This window comes from Pongo abelii, chromosome 16 (assembly GCF_028885655.2).
Source record: "Pongo abelii isolate AG06213 chromosome 16, NHGRI_mPonAbe1-v2.0_pri, whole genome shotgun sequence".
Lineage (NCBI taxonomy): Eukaryota > Metazoa > Chordata > Mammalia > Primates > Hominidae > Pongo > Pongo abelii.
Window position 1 is genome coordinate 84648377 of NC_072001.2, and position 20656 is coordinate 84669032.

A 20656-nucleotide genomic window follows, 5' to 3' on the forward strand; every position below is an offset into this window, starting at 1 on the left:
ATCTCTGCTTCACAATTGAGATATATCCAAAGGGGATACAAAAGTATTGGTGGTGGTAGTGAGGTAGGGGATGTACACAGGTTTGCACTGCTCCCAGAACATGCCACCTTGTGCGTGAGGTTGACTGCAAAGCTCTCAGGCCAGCCCAAGCAACCCAGGTGCTAAAATAATGAAAGGGTGGTTTCTTTATGTAATATAATTTTTTGTGTGGTGTGAGGGGAGGACCTAATTGCTACTTATGGTCTGTCCAGGGGGAGGGGCCCCACCATACACCTCAAGTCCTCTTTCCCTCCATCTCCTGTTCCTTCTGTCTGCTGGGAGCTTAGCAGGAAATAAAAAAGAAGAGAGACATGAGAGATGCTGGGATGAATGCTCTTCTGATCACAAGGGAGTAACTGTCTTCTATGCTGACTTTCTCTGAACAACCCCATTTTCTGATTAGTAAATCACAATGCTTTTTCCGCTTCAATTTCGGTAGTAGTATTTTTTTGAATTGACTTTTAAATTGTTTGCAGTGCCCAAAAGAAGGTGAAATGGTAAACGCCACCAAAACTCATGTGAAGATGGCCAAAAATGGTTTAAGTTATCTTGGTGTGCACAAAATGTGCATTCAATGAGTAATCTTTATGAGGCCGGGGGGTGGAAGAAGATGAATCATTTGATATAGAAATCCTCATGTACAGAGGAGTGATGATGAGTTCAGAAATAAAGCAGGCTTCCCACTATCTGGCGATACAACCTACACCCCAAGATCTCGTCACTAACAGGATGACAAGTAGCAGTGAAGCAGTGGGGAGGAGGAGAGCCAGAGCGATCAGCAAGTGCTTGAGGTAGAGTCAAAAGCAAATCACACAGTAAAACCAGCCACCAAAACCGGGGCATTGTGCTATGGGCTTTGCAACCGTAACTCCTTTAATCCCCACAACAACCCTCCTATTATCTCCCTTTTATAGACGTGCAGCCGGGCACACTGGCTCACGCCTATAATCCCAGCACTTCGGGAGGCCTCCTGTTTGAGTCCTGGAGTTGGAGACCAGCCTGGGTAACATAGTAAGACCCTGTCTCTACAAAAACAAAATAAAATAAGATAAGATAAGATAAGATAAGATAAATAAAATAAAATAAAATAAAAAAATTAACCCGGTGTGCTGGCACATGCCTGTAGTCCCAGCTGCCCAGGAGGCTGAAGTGTGAGGATTGCTTGAGTCCAGGAATTCAAGGCCACAGTGAGCTGTGATAGAGCCACTGCACTCCAGTCTGGGCAGCAGAGGGAGATGCTATCTCTAATGAATATCTCTGTGTGTATGTGTGTATATAGATATGGAGACGGGGGACCTGGGAGGTTGCGTGACTCGTCCAAGGTCACTTGGTTAGTGAGGAGCCGAACCAAGGCAATGACCCCAGGCTGCCTGACCCCTGGGCCTTGTTCTTAACCATGATGCCATCCTGAGTCCCCAGGATGGGTGAGACTTTGAGTCTAGAGCAGCCATCTCGGCCAGGACGAGGCTAGGGGCCCATGGAGGAGCCCTAAAGGGGCTCCTACCTCACCTTTTCCTAAGCCTGTGCTACTCCCGGACACCATTTGTCCTGCCCATCCTGGAACACACACCACCTTCACCAGAGGCTTAGAACAACTGCCCATCCCCACGGCTCTCCCACTGACTCCCTGCAGTGTCAAGAAGATGGCAGACAGCGTGTTGTCTCTGTGGCATGGGGTGATGCTCCTTATCAGTGGAGCAGCTCTGGCCTAAAGTAAACTGCCCATGAGCAATGGTTCTGTTACAGCAGTGGCCATCACTTTAAAGGGTCTGTCTAGGAGCCAAGCTACTAGCCACTGCCTGGCATGCTTGTAGGTTGGACCCAAAAGCCTGGCCACCAGGTGCATTTATACCTTTATCCTGTAATACGTGCTTCTTGAGCACCTGCCTGAGGCCAGACACAGAAATAAGACGCATTTACTGTCTTCAGAGAGCTTATAGTCTAGAAAGCTGCTTATTAGACTCAAGCTATGCCCTCTTGGGCAGCATGGGGTGCCTTAGTCCTCAACAAAATTGAGCAAGTCACATGCATTTCCTTAGCTGCTTTTCAGGTCTGCCAGGCCATTCTGTGAACTCACTGGGCGATTTGTAGGGGAAGCTGTGCCCACCCTCCCTCATCTTCCTGCTGTAGACCTCACTCAACCTTTCCCGGGACTTCTTCCTGTCTGGCCTTCTCTCTACTGCCTTCTGGCTGCTCTCCAGCTGGAACTATCTCCTGAGCTATGAGTTTCTTCTCCCAGAGCCACCTGCACAATTCCAGGATATGTTTATTGGCTCATGGGAATCACCTAGGACAATGGCAGATAGAGCAGGTGCAGGAGGGAGAGCACGTGATTGGAGGGATGCCCTTGAGAAGGGGATTGAGAAGGCCTTTGATGGGAGAAGGGATACCATTGTAAAGCTGCTACTATTATTACTATTGTTGATATTTTTATGATTGTTGCTAGGCATTTTACTTCAAACACAACCCTGTGAGTTAGGTAATGTCATTATTATTTTAAAAAGAGGGAAATTGAGGTTCAGAAGCAGAAAGTGATTGGCCCAGGATTGCCAACTGGAGGGACAGAGCCAGGGTGCTGGTCTCCATCCAGCCTCCCTCTGTGTGGGAAGCATCAGATTCCCGCAAAAGCTCCAGACACTACCCAGCCCAGGCTGGCCTTCATGCCGCTGCTCTTGCTATTTCTATTGTTGTTGTTGTTGTTAAGCTCTGAGACCTCTGAGACCAAAGGCATCTTCTCTCCTTCCTAATCCCTTTGTTCAGGGCTGAGGCAGGCCCTCAGAAGGCATCAGCCCAATGAGAAGCATGGAATACTACCCCTAAATCAGACCTTCTCTTTTTTTCCCTAGGGTCTGGGCTTCAGCATCGTTGGGGGAAAAGACAGCATTTATGGCCCCATTGGGATTTACGTCAAAACCATTTTTGCAGGGGGAGCAGCAGCAGCCGATGGAAGGCTACAGGAAGGTAGGCTTCCCAGCCCTTTTCAGACCATGGTGGAGGAATCAGAAGCAGAATCCAGAATTTCTGGGGCCATAGAAGATGTTGGGAATGCAAAATGTGTCTTGAGCTGTCAGGATACGGTCAGCATGCATCCTGGGGTCTGCAGGCAGTGGGGACACAGCTCCCCCGAGGGGGGGTCTTCATTATGACTGGCAGGTTGGTTGTGCATGTTTGCACATTTAGCCCCTGGTACCATTACCCCTTAGCTGGTCTTGGGGCCAGCCTGGGTTGGACTAAAATCTGAGGGGTCTGTTTCTGACCCTTCCCTCCTCTCACCCATTCTCTCGGCTGTTTTTCCCTTTCCATCCAAGATCCTGTCTCAGTTGCTGGGATCCGTTAACACCCCCTCTCCTTCATTCTCCCTGTCCTTCCTAACCCACAACCATAGGGAAACGAGGTTCAATGCTTCCAACCCTTGCAACAGATGAGTCTGATAAACATTCGCTAGGAGCGTACTGAATCCTAGGGTCTAGGAATACAGAGACAAACAATCAGGCATGATTCCTGAAGAGCTCATGATCTGCAACAGGGACCCTCTCTTCCACTCCCCACCCACCTTTCTTCCATCGACCCACCCCCTCTCAACTCTTTCATATCCTCACAGGACAGAAGCCTCAGCCATCCTGGGAGTGACGGGCCGGGGAAACAGAGCTGCCTGTCTTCTTGTCCTGGAGAGTCAGGGTTTCCCCCACCCCCACCTCCACCCTAAAGTCATGCATGGATTATTGAGCAACAGGTTTGGCCCAAAGAGATTGCCAGGTTTCAACTCAGGAGGCAAAGTTCAGGGGCTGGAAGTCACAGGGCAGAGAGTACCCACTGCAGGCCAAGGACTGGGCCATACACCAGAGGTCTGAAGAGAAGTGACTTCACAGCATTTTCACTCTTCTCTGTAAGCTCAGTTTCTGTAAGCTACGCTGGGAGCCTAACCACCTTTAATCATCTAACTTGCTTAGGGCAGGGTAGGCACACTACAGTCTGTGGGCCAAATCTGGCCCACTGCCTGTTTTCAATATCTCATGAACAAAGAAAGGTTTTTACATTTCTAAATGGTTGAACATTTAAAAGTGTTTTTGATTCTTTTATGACATGTGGAAATGAAATGAAATCCGAATTTTAGTATCCATAAAAAAGCCTTCTGGGGACTCGAGCACGCTCACCCATGTACCCGTCATCCAGAGCTGCTTTCATGTTACAGCATAGTGTGGAGTGGTTGCAGCTCACAAAGATTAAAACTTTTACTATCTGGGTCTTTACAGAAAAAGTTTATCAACCCCAGCACTATGCAGAATTACGCATACGGATTTTAGGGTATGGGCAATGGCGAGCCCTGAAGATTTTTATACTATGGGAGGGACCTGCTGTGACCAGGGTTTTCAGAGGCTTCAGGAAGCAGAGTGTAGGATGAAGTGGGCCATTGTGAGCCCCAGGCTCCAGCTCCAAGGACTGCCCAGAGGCGGTAACCCTGGGAGGAGAAGGAAGCAGATGAGAAAAGTGACAGAGCCTGAGCAGAGGTCGCAAAGGGCGGGGCAGGTCAGAGAGAACTGGAAGGTTTCTGGTCTTAGTAAACTAGAGAAAGACATTGCCTTACATAGAGGAAGAGGCACTGGAGGAGGAGGAGGAAAAGGAAGGCAAACCAGGATGTGTAGGTTTGAGTGGCAGAAGGGAGAGCGATGTACCTGGATGACCACGAGATGGCGCTGTCCAGCAGGGGAATGACATCCGTTCTCTGTTCAGGGAGTTAGAAGTGAATGCAGACATTTGGGGAGCACGGACATTAGAAAAACAGCTGAAGTTACCAAGCAAATGGAGGGGGGAGGACGAGAGGGGAGGCGAGGGGAGGGGAGGCGAGGGGAGGGGAGGGCCCAGGTGCAGTTCTAGGGGAATAGCTAAATCAAGAGGATGGTGGAGAGGAAATGTCAAAGAGAGGAAAAAAGAACAGTGGGATCAGAACTGGGAGTGTGCCATCATGTGTTTTATTATCTTTTGTACTTTTCTGTGTTTAAACAAAGGGTGGGGGAAGGGTTGAAGTGGCAAGAAAAGAGAATGTTGTGTTTTGTTCTCTTTCCTGAACGTAAGCCTGCCCGAGCCAACCTTTTTATTTTTTCTGAGCATTTGCCTCCCTTAGTTAACAGCAATCATAAAAATTGAAGATTTCAATGAGTCAAGACTCTCAGCTAGTATATGATCCCTGATTCTAGCCTCAAACATTGACCAAATCATCTTTTGTAACTTCTTTTAAAAGTAAATATTTGAATCTTGAATTCAGGGCAAATACATTAGTTGCAACAAAAGTTTGGTGTACAGATCAAGGCTACTAATGTTTTACTTTTATTCCCCTTCCAAGAAACTATTGTGTAAGATTTATTTGGCAAAACCTAATAAGCCAGCTTTTACCAGGTATAGCCAAATAAGGACAGGACATTCCCAAAAGCCCAGAGCTGGGCTGTGTGGCCCCAGTAAGATGGACATTCTAATAACTTAAAGAGAAGTCTAGCCCCTTAGGTAATTAAGAATGGACATTCTGAATTTTTGTTGTCTATCCTTCTTTCAGCATGCATGTAATTATATTCTGATGTTTTAAATGTATCTATTTTCCTTCCCAGACTTGGAGTCTCACAATGACAAGGACTGGTTCCTTTTATTTTTCACTTTGGCTCCAGCAACCTAACAGACGGAACTGATTTGAATACTCTCCCCACCCTGCCTCCAGCCCCTGTTTCCAATACGTAGACTTGTGAAATAATATAGCACATCCAAAATCAAAATAAAGGCATGGAAATGCCCAGCTGCTAAGAAACAAAGAAACAACTTTAAATCTAAGAATGGCAAACTCAGGGGTTGACGATGTGGTGGGGAGGGCTGCTGGATGCTTATGGACCTTAAGGGCTAGAGCTCAGATTTGAATGCCCAAGTGGGCAGAGGGGACAGAGCCTTGGGTCCATGTGAGGCTCTGAGAACCTGCACACAGCCTTGATAATGAAAGAGTTTCCCCTCAATAAAGCCAACAGGCCCCAGGGGAGCAACAAGGAAACTTAATTTTACCCATGGCTCCTCAGTGGGCAAAAAACATCTCTCACCAAAAAGTGAATATCAAAATTGTGTCATATATGGGCATGCAGGTTACATTTATAGTTCCTGTAAAGCAAAGGTAACACCAAGGTAAGAAATTAATATGAAAACTAGTCCCAAACCAGTGAAAACCTTGGGGTGCCAAATGGAAATAAAGGAAAAACTGGCAGTGACCTGGGGTATATGGGAATCCCATAGAAAAACAGAATATCCTGAAAATGAGTTTATAAAGATTACATACTATCATACATCAGGAAATGTCCACTGTTGAGGAGAGTCAGCAGAAATAACAAAGAGGAGTGTTAGCCCTTAACAACTTAACAGAACAATCTAAAAGAGACTATAGAATTTCTATGTTTAAAATCATTTTAAAAAGATAAAAGGAATATAAACTGTAAGACAAGACTGGAACACAGTAAAAAAAAAATAAGTGGAAATGAAAAAAATAACTTTTGGAAATGAGCAAAAAAAGCAGTCATTGAAATAAAAAACTCAATGGATGGCTTAAACAGAAGATTAGATGCAGCTGTAAGGAGAATTAGTGAACTGGAAATTATCCAGTAGGCCACACAGATCAAAGAAGAAAAAGATGAGCACTAAAGAGATATGGAGAATAGGTTGAAAGGGTCCAAAATACATTTAATAGGAATTTTAGAAAGAATAGAGTGAAAGGGGAGAAATAATATGCAAAAAGATAGTGGCTTATAATTTTCAAGAACTGACTTAAGGCATGATATTTCTGCTTGAGGAAACACAAAATGTTTCCTTTCTCTCTAGCGCATCATAGTAAAACTGCAGAATATCAAAGACAAAGGAAAAAGAAATCTTTTCTTTCCTTTTTTTTTTGAGACAGGATCTCATCCTGTAGCCCAGGCTGGAGTGCAGTGGTGCAATCACAGCTCACTGCAGCCTTGATCTCCCAGGCTCAAGTGATCCCCCACCTCAGCCTCTGAAGTAGTTGGGACTACAGGTGCATGCCACCACATCCAGCTAATTTTTGTACGTTTTGTAGAGACAGGGTTTTGCCATGTTGCCCAGGGTGCCCCCATCTCAGCCTCACAAAGTGCTGGGATTAGAGGTGTGAGCCGCAGTGCCCAGCTAGAAAAAGAAACCTTAAAAGAAACCAGAGAAAAAGGATGGATTATATACAATGGAACCATGATTAGGTGACAGCAGATTCATCAGTAATGACCAGGTCCAGAAGTCAGTGTAAACATAGTATTTATATCTGAGTTGCTTGGTGCAATGTTGAATTCAGAGAAAGTGCTCCCTGTTTGTGTATTGAACAAATTGAAAGAAAGGGAGAAAGTGGTTTTCTATTCACATAGAAATGGATTTTTGGTTACAGGAAGAATGATTCTCCTACAAGTATACTGTTGTGAAAAAAGGACTTGCAGTCAAAAGATCCAAGTCCTATTTATTTATTTATTTATTTATTTATTTATACCATATGACTTTGGACTTCTCTGAGTTCACTTTTCTCTATTGTAAAATGGGGTCTACATTGCATTCTGGAAAATCGTATCCAAACCACATCCACTGAGCAATCTGTAGACCTCATTCAGCATTGGTCCTGGGGATATATCATCTAATAAGACAAAATCCGTGTCCCCAACAAACTGCCAGCCTGGCCAGGGAGTGACTCAGGGTGCAGGCCATTGATCACCACCCAGGGTGACAAGTACAGTAGGTACAGTGTGACATGAATGTACAAGGGAGCTAAAGGTAGCAGGGGCCTAAAGATTAAGAAGGGATAGGAGGAGAAAGTGGAAGTACATTTTATTTGAGAAAATGGCACGGACAAGCATTTAACTGCACAGACCATTGTGGAAAATACAGGTCATGTTGCATCAGAAAATGATGCATGGGAGCAAATGGTGTGAGGGTCAGGGAGACAAGGAGGAAGGAGGTGAAGCAAAGAGGTGGGCAAGGACCATATCCAGCCAAGACTTGTTGTGCCTGGCTAAGAACCCTAGGTTTCACCCTGGAAGAGAGTGGGTGCCAGAGAAGGCCCATGTTGCTGCCCTGCCTGCTTCGCAAGGGGAGAGCACAAAATGAGAAAATGTTCTTCCAGAGCTTCGTGCATCATACAAAAAGCTGGGCAGGCGGGGAGGCTAGAGTTAGAGGTAATGATAATGCCCTTTGATTGGGCAACACTCTTCTTAGCTACACTTTCTCTCTCTCAACAGGTGATGAAATTCTGGAGCTCAATGGTGAATCAATGGCTGGACTAACACATCAGGATGCTTTGCAGAAGTTCAAGGTGACCATTTCTTATCAACACGTGACCAAACTCTGGGGCCTTCAGGCAAAGAAACCAAGTTCTCAGCATCCAAACCTACAAATTCAAACTGTGGAACCCTTCACATGAGGCACCTCACTGATGCTGATCTTGGCGCAGGGTTAAAAGAAAACCTGACTCAGAAAATAATAGTGTGATCAGGATTGTTGTGGGGAATTTTAAAACTCTTTAATATTTATAAAATTGTTTTAAAACACTCCATGTATTTATCACGGTATATTTACAAATCTGTTTTAAGTTTTTAAGATAATTGCTAAATGATATTTTTAAGTCTCTATCTAGTTAGTTCAATTCATGACTCTATCTATCCATCCATCTATCTACTATCTATCTGTCTATATCTATCTCTATTCATCCATCTATCTATCCATCTATTCATCCACCTATCTATCCTTCCATCTATCTATCTATTCATCCATCTATCTGGCATATGTAGATATATATAGTAGTTGTGTGTATATATACAAATATGTCATAATATAATTTGTAACATGTATGAATATATGCACACATTTATATTTCATACACATACACACACACAGAGGTGTGTTTCCTTAAACAGTATTTCTTCATCTCACCCTGGATTGCTGCTGGGTGTTGTAGCCCTCTCTCTTTCCTTTCAGCAAGCCAAAAAGGGGCTCCTCACCCTCACCGTGAGAACCCGCCTGACGGCGCCCCCTTCCCTGTGCAGCCACCTGTCTCCCCAACTGTGCCGCTCCCTGAGCTCCAGCACTTGTATCACCAAGGACAGCAGCTCCTTCGCCTTGGAAAGCCCCTCGGCTCCCATCAGCACTGCCAAGCCCAATTACAGAATCATGGTGGAGGTTTCTCTGCAGAAAGGTAGGAGTGCTGCAGCTGCATCCCCTGCCTGGGTCTCCCAGCACTGGCTGAGTCTCCCAGGCTTTCCTCACTTGGAATCAGTCCAGAGGCAGGGCAGGATGTTGTCTTTTAGCACATTTTACGGCTATTGCTTGGAGCCAGGTCGAGTCTTCTGTTTATAGAAGCTCAAGACATACCATTCGAACCTAGTCAATGTGTTCTGGGTCAGTGGTTTAAATAAAGCAAAACAAAGCAAAGAAAAACTCAAACACAAAAATACCCAGAGAGAGAGAGAGAGAAACAATGGGCCAGGGGTGGTAGCTCTGCAGTAAATATGCTAAGACGCCCTGGGCAGGCCACATCCCCTTCCCTGGGCCTCAGTTTCCCTACCTGTGGCAGAGAATTGAGGTCCTTTCTACCTCTGACATTCAGGGACAGACAGCCATTCCCTTTGCCACCCCAGGTGGGCTGCTGACTCCAGAGGGCTCGGAGCCCTCTCTGCCTGAATGCAACCGAACTGAGACCTGGAGGATAAAGAGGAGGTAGCGAGGCACAGAGCTGGGCTCCAGCACAGGGGCCAGCATGTGTTCTAGGAGCAGAATGAAGGCCAGCATGGCTGGAGCTAGGTAGGCAGAGTGAGAGCTGACATCAGGGTACTTGGCAGAGGCAGAGAGACTCTGTGGGGCTGTGCAGCTCAATTCTCTTCTAACTGGAGTTGGAAATCCTTTAAAGATTTCTAAGCAGGGAAGTGACACATCAGCTTATGCTTCAAAAAATGTCTCCTAGGGTTCTCCATGGAGAATGAATGGCCCGCAGTGTGACAAAAGTAGAGGTTTGGAAACCACTTGCAGCCATTTGGGTCAGAGGCTGGGAGTAGAGGATTTGGAGAGAAGAGGATGGGCTTGAGATATATTGTCGAAGTGGAAGGGAAGCATACATAGTTAATTCCTTACATACAGCTTTGCCTGATGTGTGTTTTAACTCTCCTGCTAGGTCGGAAGCTCCCTGAGGCCTCAGATGCCTCTGTATGCCTGCAAGCCTGGCACAATGCTTGGCATAAGGACTAGGGGCAGACAAGTCTGTGTTGGCACGGTCCCAACAGCTGTAACCAGGGCTCCCTCAGTGCATTCGCTGAGCAGGCATAAAATGGGAAAGGCATGGCCTTGGAGTGGTGTTTCCGCTGATCACTGGCATCAGAAACACCTTAGGGAGGATTTTTGTTTGCTCATTTTATATAATGCAGCTTCTTAGACTATACCCCCAGAGATTTTGCTTCAACAGTGTTTATTCAACAAGGTGAGGTGAGGCCAAGGGATCCACATTCTAAACAAGTATCTTATGCAATTTTGATGCCCATTAGACTGAAAAACTCTTCCTCTGGTTAGGACACCTGGGCTGTGGGAAGGGCTCTGACTTTTACCAAATTCTTCATCCATAAAATGGGATTGCCAACAATTGTCACAGCCTCCCTCGTGGGACTGCTGGGAGGACCAGCATGAGAAGGTGAAAACATTTGCCAAAGTGCTCTGTAAATCATACGTGTCGAAAGAAAACTGTAAAGGGCTTTCCCCTACTCTGTGCTCATTCCATCTGGTCCTCCTTGCTGACAGCTCCTCATTTTTCAGGTGTTTCCGTGTTGGCGAGCCCCAGGCCCTCCTCTCCCACACACTGGGGGATCCCATCCAGCCCCCACACGGCCCTAACATCACCTACATGCAGCTACGTTCAAACTTTCAGCTTCCACCCTGCTTTCTCCTCTGGGTTCCGGCTTCATCTGTGTAAACATCTGCTCTACACGTCCCTGGGATAGTCCCAGACATCCTGACAGCACCCCCTTGCCTGTGTAGCCACCTGAAGTAGCCATTCCTCACTTTCCAGCACATTGCGCATGTCATTTGGGCAAAGCTGAAACCCCCAGTCTTACCCTCATAACCCTGGGCCTCCATAGCCCTCCCTGCTTTGGTAAATCACATTACCATCCGCCCAGTTACTCAAGCCAAACAGATCTCCAAGTTATTTTGATTTTATTTGTTAAGTTTCTATACTTCATCCATCAGCAAGTCTATCTTCAAAATATCTTCCATGGGCATCCGTTTCTCTCCATCTTCACTAGAGGAGAAGTCCAAGGCCACCACTGTTTCTCTCAACAGAGGCCTCTTAGCTGGTCTCCTTGCTTCCATTCTCCATGACCCATAGTTTTTTCCCTTCACAGTAGCCAGATGTGTTCATAAAAATAGGAATGAGATCATGTCACTTCCTTGTTCACAGCTCTCCTATGGCATCCCTTCTCAGTAGAGAATAAACCCGTTCACTGACATGCCCTTGTTGACACAGCCCCACTGAATCTGCGCTTGATCCTTCTCTCTCACCGTCATGTGCTGCTCTCCCATGCAGGCTGTGTCCCTGCCACACTGGCCTTTCTGGTCCTTCAACATGGCATGCTTGCTTTTGCCCTGGGGCCTTTGCGTTAGCTGTTTCTGCTTCTGAGATGCTCTGCCCCATCTCTTCACCCCTAACTCTTGTCACTTGTATTTTAGCCTAACTAGCGTCTCCTCTGAGGCCTGAAGTAGCCATCCCTCACTTTCCAGCACATTCTGCGTACATTCACCATATAATACTTATCACTCTTAGATACTGTCCTCTCTTCTCATCTAGCTCCCTCCTTCCCTTCTTCCCTTCCTCCCTCCTTCCCTCATTCCTTCCTAGTCTTTCCCCACTATTCCTTGCCTGCCTTGGTCACTTTTCTGACCCTAGAGCGGTGCCTGCACACAACGACTACTCTGTGAATACGGGTGGGATGAAAGCTGTAATAACCAGGGGGCCGTGTCTGTGGCACCCAATTGACGAGTAGGCCCCCTGGGAAAGCTCAGTCCTGGTCTCCCCACCCCGCCCTGTTCTGCTTCCAGAGGCCGGCGTGGGCCTGGGCATCGGCCTGTGCAGTGTTCCCTACTTCCAATGCATCTCCGGCATTTTCGTCCACACACTCTCACCAGGGTCCGTGGCGCACCTGGATGGACGTCTCCGGTATGTCCTCACTTCTGTTTCTGAATATACCCCCGACTTACAACCAGGAAAGAAATACCTTAGAATGTCAGGAGATTGATTCGGACATGAGCTATAAAGAATGATCTTGTGGTGGAGGTCAGCTGCTCCGCCCGCCAGGACACCCCCTGTTGTGGGCACTGGCTGGGGAGGGGCAGGCCTCCTTCCTGCCCCCCAGGACACTCTTGGGAGATGCATTTGCAATCTGGCTCAGAGGGAGGGAGTGAGGCTTTGCACCCCAGCCCCTCTCCAGGCCACTGGGAGGGTGGGTGCTGGCTGAGCCCCCAGGGCTAGCAGGAGCGGGGTGGACAGGGTCTTTGTTCTCAGCTCCCACAGCAGAGCCAGGTGTGGGTCCTGCCAGGACCAGACCGAAGTGGGGCGGCCTAACTACCACATCCCACTGTGGCCAGCACACCCCCGACCCTGCACACATTTGTGACCCTGAGAAATCCCAGGGCTGGGCCGGGAGGCAGAGAAGCTGGTGGGGATATCTGAGGCCATACCCAGTGGGCTGGTTCAAGTCTGTGACTGGAGCTGGGGTCTGTCTATCTAATGAAGTCCCACAGGTGCCTCAAAAAAAACACAAAAAACAAACAAACAAAAAAAGAGAATGATCTGGGCATAGCTCAGAGCCATGTTCCTCAAAGTGTGGTCTGCACCAGCAGAATCAATGTCAACTGGGAACTTGTTAGAAATGTGGAATCTCAGACGCCCCACCCGGACCTGCTGAGCCACGACCTGCATTCTAACAAAATCTCCATGAATGTGTATGCGTGTTACAGCTTAAGAAGCATCGTCTCAGAGAACGCCAGTCCAACATAGAAAACACACTTTAATTCAGATTTAACTAATATCGAATTTACAATGACATAAATAGGAGCTTCGATGAGGTTAATCTATGAATTCTATATGGAAATGGTGGCTTAATGACAAAAATATTAGTAAGCTGGGCACCATGGTTCACACCTATAATCCCAGCACTTTGGGAGGCCGAGGTGAGAGAATGGCCTGAGCTCAGGAGTTCAAGACCAGCCTGGGCAACATGGCAAAACCCATCTCTACTAAACATAAAAATTAGCCGAGTGTGGTGGCACATTCCTGTAATCCCAGCCACTTGGGAGGCTGAGGCAGGAGGCTCACTTGAGCCAGGGAGGCAGAGATTGCAGTAAGCCAAGATGGCACCAGTGCACTTCAGCCTAGGCAACAGAGCAAGACCCTGTCTCAAAAAAAAAAAAAAAAAGAAAAAAAAAAAGAGAGAGGGAGAGAAAAAATATCAGTAGGAGAAATACAGGTTCTTTCTCCCAATACAGGTTCTTTCTCCCATATACAAAATATTTTTGGGTACTCCAGATATATTTTTTATAAATAATTTCTAAGAGAAGTTCAAATCTAATTTTTTTCAATAACTGATCTGAATTTGATTTAAAAATTTATCCTATTTAATTTGTTACAATACTTTGCACTCTAACATTCATGTATAGTGCAAATATATCTTCTCTCACTGGTTTTGGGTTTTCCTAAATCAGGAGAGTTTTGCCACCCTTTTAAAGGGTTTCCTACAATTGCAGTGTATGGAAAGGCCGTCCCTGCTTATGATGCTGTCTCGCTGGAGCTTCTGAATTAGAAAGGGATTTGCCGTTATCTGCAGGAGGGTGGCAGGTGATTTGCTGAGCTGCTCTGCTGGTTTGTGGGACATAACTGCAGATTCCATGTGGTTGTCTTGGTCCTAGTACCCTCAGACAGAGAGTGCCTCCTTCTTAGATCTGCAGTGGGGTAGGGATTGTTCTGGAAGCTTCTGCTTTCCTTAGCATCTGGTGCTATATAACCATGGCCTTCAGGTACAGCAGTAAAAAGGAATACTCTCCTAGCAAGGGTGAAGAGGGATGAACTCAGCAGAAGGAAGTCACAGAACACAGCAGGGGGACACAGGGAAATCAGCCTCAGGAGGCTAGAGTTCCAATCCTGGACCTGCTGATGACCAACTAGGCCAGGGGTCTGCAAACTGGGGCCTATCACTGTTTTGGTTTTGTTGTTGTTGTTGTTTTAATAAAATTATATTGGAACAAAGCCATGCTCATTTGTTTATGCCTCATCTATGGCCACAGCTGTCATGCTATTAATATAACAGCACAGTTGAGTAGTTTCGATAGAGACCGTACGGCAAAGCATGCAACACCAAAAATATTTACTCTCTGGCCCTTTGCAGAAAAAGTTTTGTCAATTCCTGAGCAGACCTAGATCAGGGAAGTCTATTCAACCTCTGCAACTCAATTTCCCTATCTAGATTGGGAAGGGGACTGGATTATACAAACCTTCCATGTGTCTATGTGACCCCATGTTTCCCACCTTTTTTTTTTTTTTAAGGTTTAGGTTGCTATTAACTCCCTTCCCACCTCACAACTAGAATGAATGCCATCACCTTTTCTCCTTATTTCTTTTTGCAAGAATCTCAACTGCTCTCCGGCTGAGTTATTTTTTCTCTACCTTTTAGCACATGTAGGATGTTAGGTCCGATTTTCAACATCCTGTGTGTGCTATGTTAGATCCAATCCTTCCTCCTAACTGGTCTACTTATGGGAACACAGAGGCCCAAGGAGAGGATGTGGCGGATTAAATCCTGGTTAACTGGTTATTTAGTTGAATTGGCTAAACCACACCCTCAGTGTTTAATGGACATAGTTAAATGTGAAAAGAAGGAGGAAAGTTACAGATGAACTTTTGTTAATGTTGACCCACCGTAAATATGAAATGTCTGCTGCTTTGTGGTTGTACAGTAAGGGGATGTGGGATATGCTACTTTGGTCTGCCCTGTTCTGAGTTTTGGTCTAGTGGCTAGCGGGGTCTACTTATTCATGTGATTTTTATATCTCATCAAACAGCCCAGCCAGGAGTGGGCCCCTGGGGCAGTGACTGTTCAAATGTCTCATTGATTCACTTACTGATGGCTTCTTGTTGATGCTTGCACAGGTGTGGGGACGAGATTGTGGAAATCAGTGATTCCCCTGTGCACTGCCTGACGCTCAATGAAGTCTACACAATCCTGAGTCACTGTGATCCCGGTCCAGTCCCCATCATTGTTAGCCGACATCCAGACCCACAGGTAACACCAACTGGGTTATCCTCTTCTTCTCAGGCTCACTCGTTCAGTACCAAAATTGGAACAAGAAATAGATGAAAACAGAGATATTGCTGGCTGGGTTTGTACCTGAATTCCCAAGAATCCCTTCCAAGTTTCTGTAGTAAGAATTGTCTGCAGCAGAGGTCCACTAACAAACTCCTAGATATCGGAGGCAATTGACATTAACTTAGCGAAGCTCTTCCAGCTGAGTTATAAGCTCTGGGGCAGGAAAATAGAGACCCAGGGTCCCAGCTAGTAGACCAAGAGATTTATTCATTTATGCATCTAGTAGGTACCCACCGTGGGAATATCTGGCGGTAGGTACTGAAGATACAGAGGCAAGTTCATAGCACACAGTCCTGCCCTACAGAAGTTCACAGTATCAATAAAGAGCCTGACATACAAATAATTGCAAAACAGAGATGGTAAGTCCTATGAGAATACAGGACTATAGCAGGGAATGGTTGATAAAGTAAAAAAAATACCAGAAGTTAGTTTTCTCCAGGCAGAGAATACAAGGAAGATCATTCCAGGCAGTGGGAACACAAAGTTCAATGTTACAGCGTCATGAAGGGACCTGACATGGAAGGAGAGGAGTGGGTTCTGTGGGGCTGGAATGCAGGGTACCAGGTAAGAGTGACTGAGAACAGATGTTGGCAGGGCATTGGGGTTACACTGCAGAGGGCTTTCAACAGGATACTAAAGAGTTTGCATTTTATTCTGCATAGTGAGGAGCTATGGGAGGTCTGTAGCTGTAGATGGAGCATGTTCATATTTTAATTTTTAAACCTTTGATTGCACTGTAGAAGACAGGATAGAGTGGGTGGAGTGTGGGGTTTGTAAGAGGAAGGAAGCCGATGGTGAGAGCCTGAACTACACAGCAGCCATGAGAAGAGAAAAGAGAAGGGGCAATGTATTAGTCTGTTCTCCTGCTGTTGATAGAGACATACCTGAGACTGGGTAATTTATAAAGAAAAAGAGATTTAATGGACTTACAGTCCCATGTGGCTGGGGAGGCCTCACAATCATGGCGGAAGGTGAAAGGCATGTCTTACATGGTGGCAGACAAGAGAGAATGAGAGCCAAGTGAAAGGGGAAACCCCTTATAAAATCATCAGATCTTGTGAGACTTATTCACTATCATGAGAACAGAATGGGGGAAACTGCCCCTATGACTCAATTATCTCCCACCAGGTCCCTCCCACAACATGTGGGAATTACGGGAGCTACAACTCAAGATGAGATTTGGGTAGGGACACAGACAAACCATATCAGGCAACATGAGGCAATGCTTGGGAAGACTCAACAAGAGCTGCTGGGCAAGTGGCTCTGGGGTAAGAGAGGGAGGAACCGAAGATATCTCGAATATTTTTAGATTGGAAGACTGAGCAATGGTCTTCCACCAGAAGAGAGAAGAGGAGAAGGTAGCAGGCTTGGGAGGGAGAGAAGAGCATGATCTTAGTGTGGGACATAGTGAGGTGGAGGTACCATGGGGTGTTCAGGTAAAGATGCCCAGTAGGCAGGTTAGACTTAGGGCTGATAGCAACTATAACAGGGACCCAGGCTGGAGCTGGACTTGGGGGTTGAATCCCTGCTGCTGGTGAGAGCTCTGGGGAACCTGGAATAATCACCACAACTAATTATTTAATCCTAGTATGCACCAGGCATGTTTTCCAAAGATGTGACCCACACAACTGCATTTAGTTGTTGTGCAGCCTCCTGAAATCAGTGTGATATTTCCCCCCAACTCACAGATGAGGAAACTGAGGCTTAGAAAGGACAAATAAGTTTCCCAATGGTGAAGCTACTAAGTAAAGAAGCTAAGATTTAAATCCAGCAAAGCCTGTGCTTTGAACTCACTGACCCCCAAACTCCCGGTGACACTTGGACAGAGTGGAGTAATGAGGAAAATCAATATATAATGGTGTGGTAGAATTCAAACCCAGCCCCATTCTATGGATTGCACACTGGGGCTAAACACACCAGAGACAAGCAAACTTCTTAATTAAGGCAAACAAATAATTGCCCTAAATCTCTGGACAATACAAGAAAAGAAAGAGGTCTCAATTAATTTATCATTTCCTCTTGCCGTAGTAGGACTACGGCAGAAAATCAGTGGAGTAGGGGTCAGGTTGTGGGCAAATGCGGTAGCCCTGGGCTTAAGGAATGTGCATTCTCCCAGAGAGATGGGACACACACAGAGAGGCCACAGAGGTAAGGGCCTTGAGAGTGAGGGAGCTGGAGTTCCAGCTGCTCAGACAAAGGAGCCAGGCCAGAAAGGACAAGTAAGGTGTAGAGCAGCAGAAAGACAAAGACACCCTAGGCAGCGGAGATCCAGGGGCACAGGCATAGGGCAGAGAGAAGAGAGCCAGGCCCAGCAGCAGAATGCCTGGCATGTGTCCAGTCTGCTGCTTGCTTATGGTTAATTTGGGCAACTCATCTAACCTCCAAGAGCCTCTGGTTCCTCAACTCTGACATAGGGGAGTGGTCTTTGCCTTACAGGACTGTTGGGGATGGTAACTCTCCTCTATTAAGAGTTTACCATCTGCCAGGCATTGTGCCCCAGACTTTAAATGATTTATTTATTGTTGTTTATTGTGGTAAAATACACATAACATAAAATTTACCATCTTAACCATTTTTTAAGTGTACAGTTCAGTGGCATTAAGGACATTCTCATTGTTGTGCAACCATCGCCACCATCCGTCTCCAGAACTCTTCCCACCTTTCAGAATTTAAACTACCAATTAAACAAGTCCCTATGTTCTCCTACCCACAAGTCCTGGGAACCACCATTTTACTTTCTGTCTCTGTGATTTTGACTACTCTACGTTCATCGAAGTGGAATCATATAAAATGGGTCCTTTTGTGTTTGGCTTATTTGACTACACATAATGTCCTCAAGGTTCATTTATGTTGTAGCACGGGCCAGAATTTCCTTCCTTTTTAAGGTCGAATAATCTTCTAGTGTGTGTATGTGTGTATGTGTGTGTGTGCGTGTGTGTGTATCACATGCTGTTTATCATCTGTTTTTTGGGTACTTGGGTTGTTTCCACCTTTTGACTATTGTGAATAATGCTACAATGAACGTGGAGTACAGATTCCTCTGAGATACTGACTTCCTTTCTTTTAGGGTATATACCCAGAAGTGGAATTGCTGGGTCATATGGTAACTCTATTTTTAAGTTTTTGAGGAGCCTTCAAACTATTTTCCACAGTGGCTACACCATTTTACATTCTTATCAATAGAGCCCAAGGGTCCCGATTTCTCCATATCCTTGCCAATACTTTGTTATTTTCCTTTCTTTTCTTTTTTGAAATGGAGTCTCACTCTGTCACCCAGGCTCGAGTGCAGTGGCACGATCTTGGCTCACCGCACTGGGTTCAAGTGATTCTCCTGCCTCAGCCTCCCTAGTAGCTGGGATTACAGGTGTGTACCACTACGCTGGCTAATTCTTGTATTTTTAGTAGAGATGGGGTTTCACCATGTTGGTCAGCCTGGTCTCGAACTCCTGACCTCAAATGATCTGCCTGCCTCAGCCTCCCAGCATGCTGGGATTAGAAGCATGAGCTACCATGCCCAGCCTCTTTTCTTTTTGTTTATAGTAGCCATCCTAATGTCCTAATGTGTGTGAGGCAGTAACTCAGTGTGGTTGTGATTTGCATTTACCTAATCATTAGTGATGTTGAGCATTTTTTCATTTGCTTTTTGGCTGTTTGTATATCTTCTTTGAAGAAATGTCTATTCAGGTTCTGTGCCCAGTTTTTAATCAGGTTGTTTTGTTGTTGTTGTTGTTGTTGCTGCTGAGTTGTAGGAGTTCTTTATATAATCTGCAACTCAACCATTTATCTGAAATATGATTTGCGAATATTTTCTCCAATTCTATGAGTTGCCTTTTCAATCTGTTGATGATGTCCTTTTGATGCACAGAAGTTTTTGATTTTTACATAGTCCAATTAATCTATTTTTTTGTTTCCTGTACTTTCGATGTCAAATAATTTATTTTTTAAAAACCTGTCCTCATTTTGAAGTGGGTTTTATTATTGTTATTATTTTACAGAAGGAAGAAATGGAGGCTTAGGAGGTTAAGTAACTTGTCTAGGTGTTCACACCTAGACGGTAGAGGAACCGGGACTAGAACACAAGCCTTTTTGACTCTAAGACTCATACTCTTAACTATTACTCCAAAGTGGTAATAAACTGTGAGTCACAGCTCAGACAGTATAATAGTGATTGTGATGATTATGACAATGTTGATAATGATGATGTCATGACAGCATTGCCAAGAATGGACTAGCTCATAGAGATAACCTATGAAGTGGTAACTTTGTCTAGAATTTTCCAGCAAGTAGTGGGGAGAAGGTTGGAGAGTTGAGGGGGCCTCCTTGGGAACCCCTGCATTGATAGACTTTGGACTTTATCTAGAAGATACTGAGGAACCATTGATTCCCGGGGTATTTCTGGAAATGGAATTTGTCAGCTATTTGCAGAGTGGGTTGAAAGGAAAAAAATTTAGAATCCAGTGGCCCAGCTTTGGAGCTGGTATGGGGCTGGGAGCCTGATGCAGGAGCTTCCACTGTTTGTTTGAGGAGATGATTGATATTTTCTAGGTCTCTGAACAGCAACTCAAAGAAGCTGTGGCCCAGGCTGTGGAAAACACCAAGTTTGGAAAGGAGAGGCATCAGTGGAGTCTGGAAGGTAAGACAAATGGTGAACTTTGATGTAAAATATCTTTGCCTTCTTAGAAAGCTTAGGATTTATCCATTAACTCATCCTCTATCCAAGGAATAGTAACAGCATTTACCATAGACCAGCATAGTATGTAGACAAAGGCTGAAAACTAGCAGCCCACCAGCTAAATTTAGCTTTTATTTTTGCTTTGTTTGGAAGACGCAAGATTTTAGAAGCATCTGAATTTAAATTGCTACAAATGTGCCAGGCTCTCTCCAGCTCCCTATGGTCCCCACCATTCCCTTTTTCCTGTACCAAGTTGCCGTTCACACAGTAGCCCCTGCAGGCATTTGAGTTTGCAACCCCTAGTTTATAATAATAGAATATTGGAAAAATTAACATTTGGGAATATAATTCTGACATTTATTTAATTCTTATAATTCTTATAGTAAATCAGAGACTATGCTAATTCATGCATTCACACATAATTTTTATGCACATTTTATAAGAAAAAGTGAGGCCCTCAGAGACTCTCTTACTCAAAGTCATACCAATAGAGCACAGAGGCTTTGGAATGGAAATCCAGTTGGCTTGACTC

General features: G+C 45.4%; 1 protein-coding gene across 1 annotated transcript in view; it reads left to right on the forward strand.

Moving 5' to 3' along the window:
- IL16 (interleukin 16) overlaps positions 1-20656 on the forward strand; it is a 126903-nt gene that overhangs the window by 88006 nt on the left and 18241 nt on the right. The window contains exons 6-11 of the mRNA XM_002825750.6: positions 2886-3000; positions 8295-8368; positions 9031-9247; positions 12133-12250; positions 15236-15368; positions 19998-20085. Of these exons, the coding sequence (XP_002825796.4) occupies positions 2886-3000; positions 8295-8368; positions 9031-9247; positions 12133-12250; positions 15236-15368; positions 19998-20085 (745 nt within the window). The remainder of the gene's footprint in view (positions 1-2885; positions 3001-8294; positions 8369-9030; positions 9248-12132; positions 12251-15235; positions 15369-19997; positions 20086-20656) is intronic.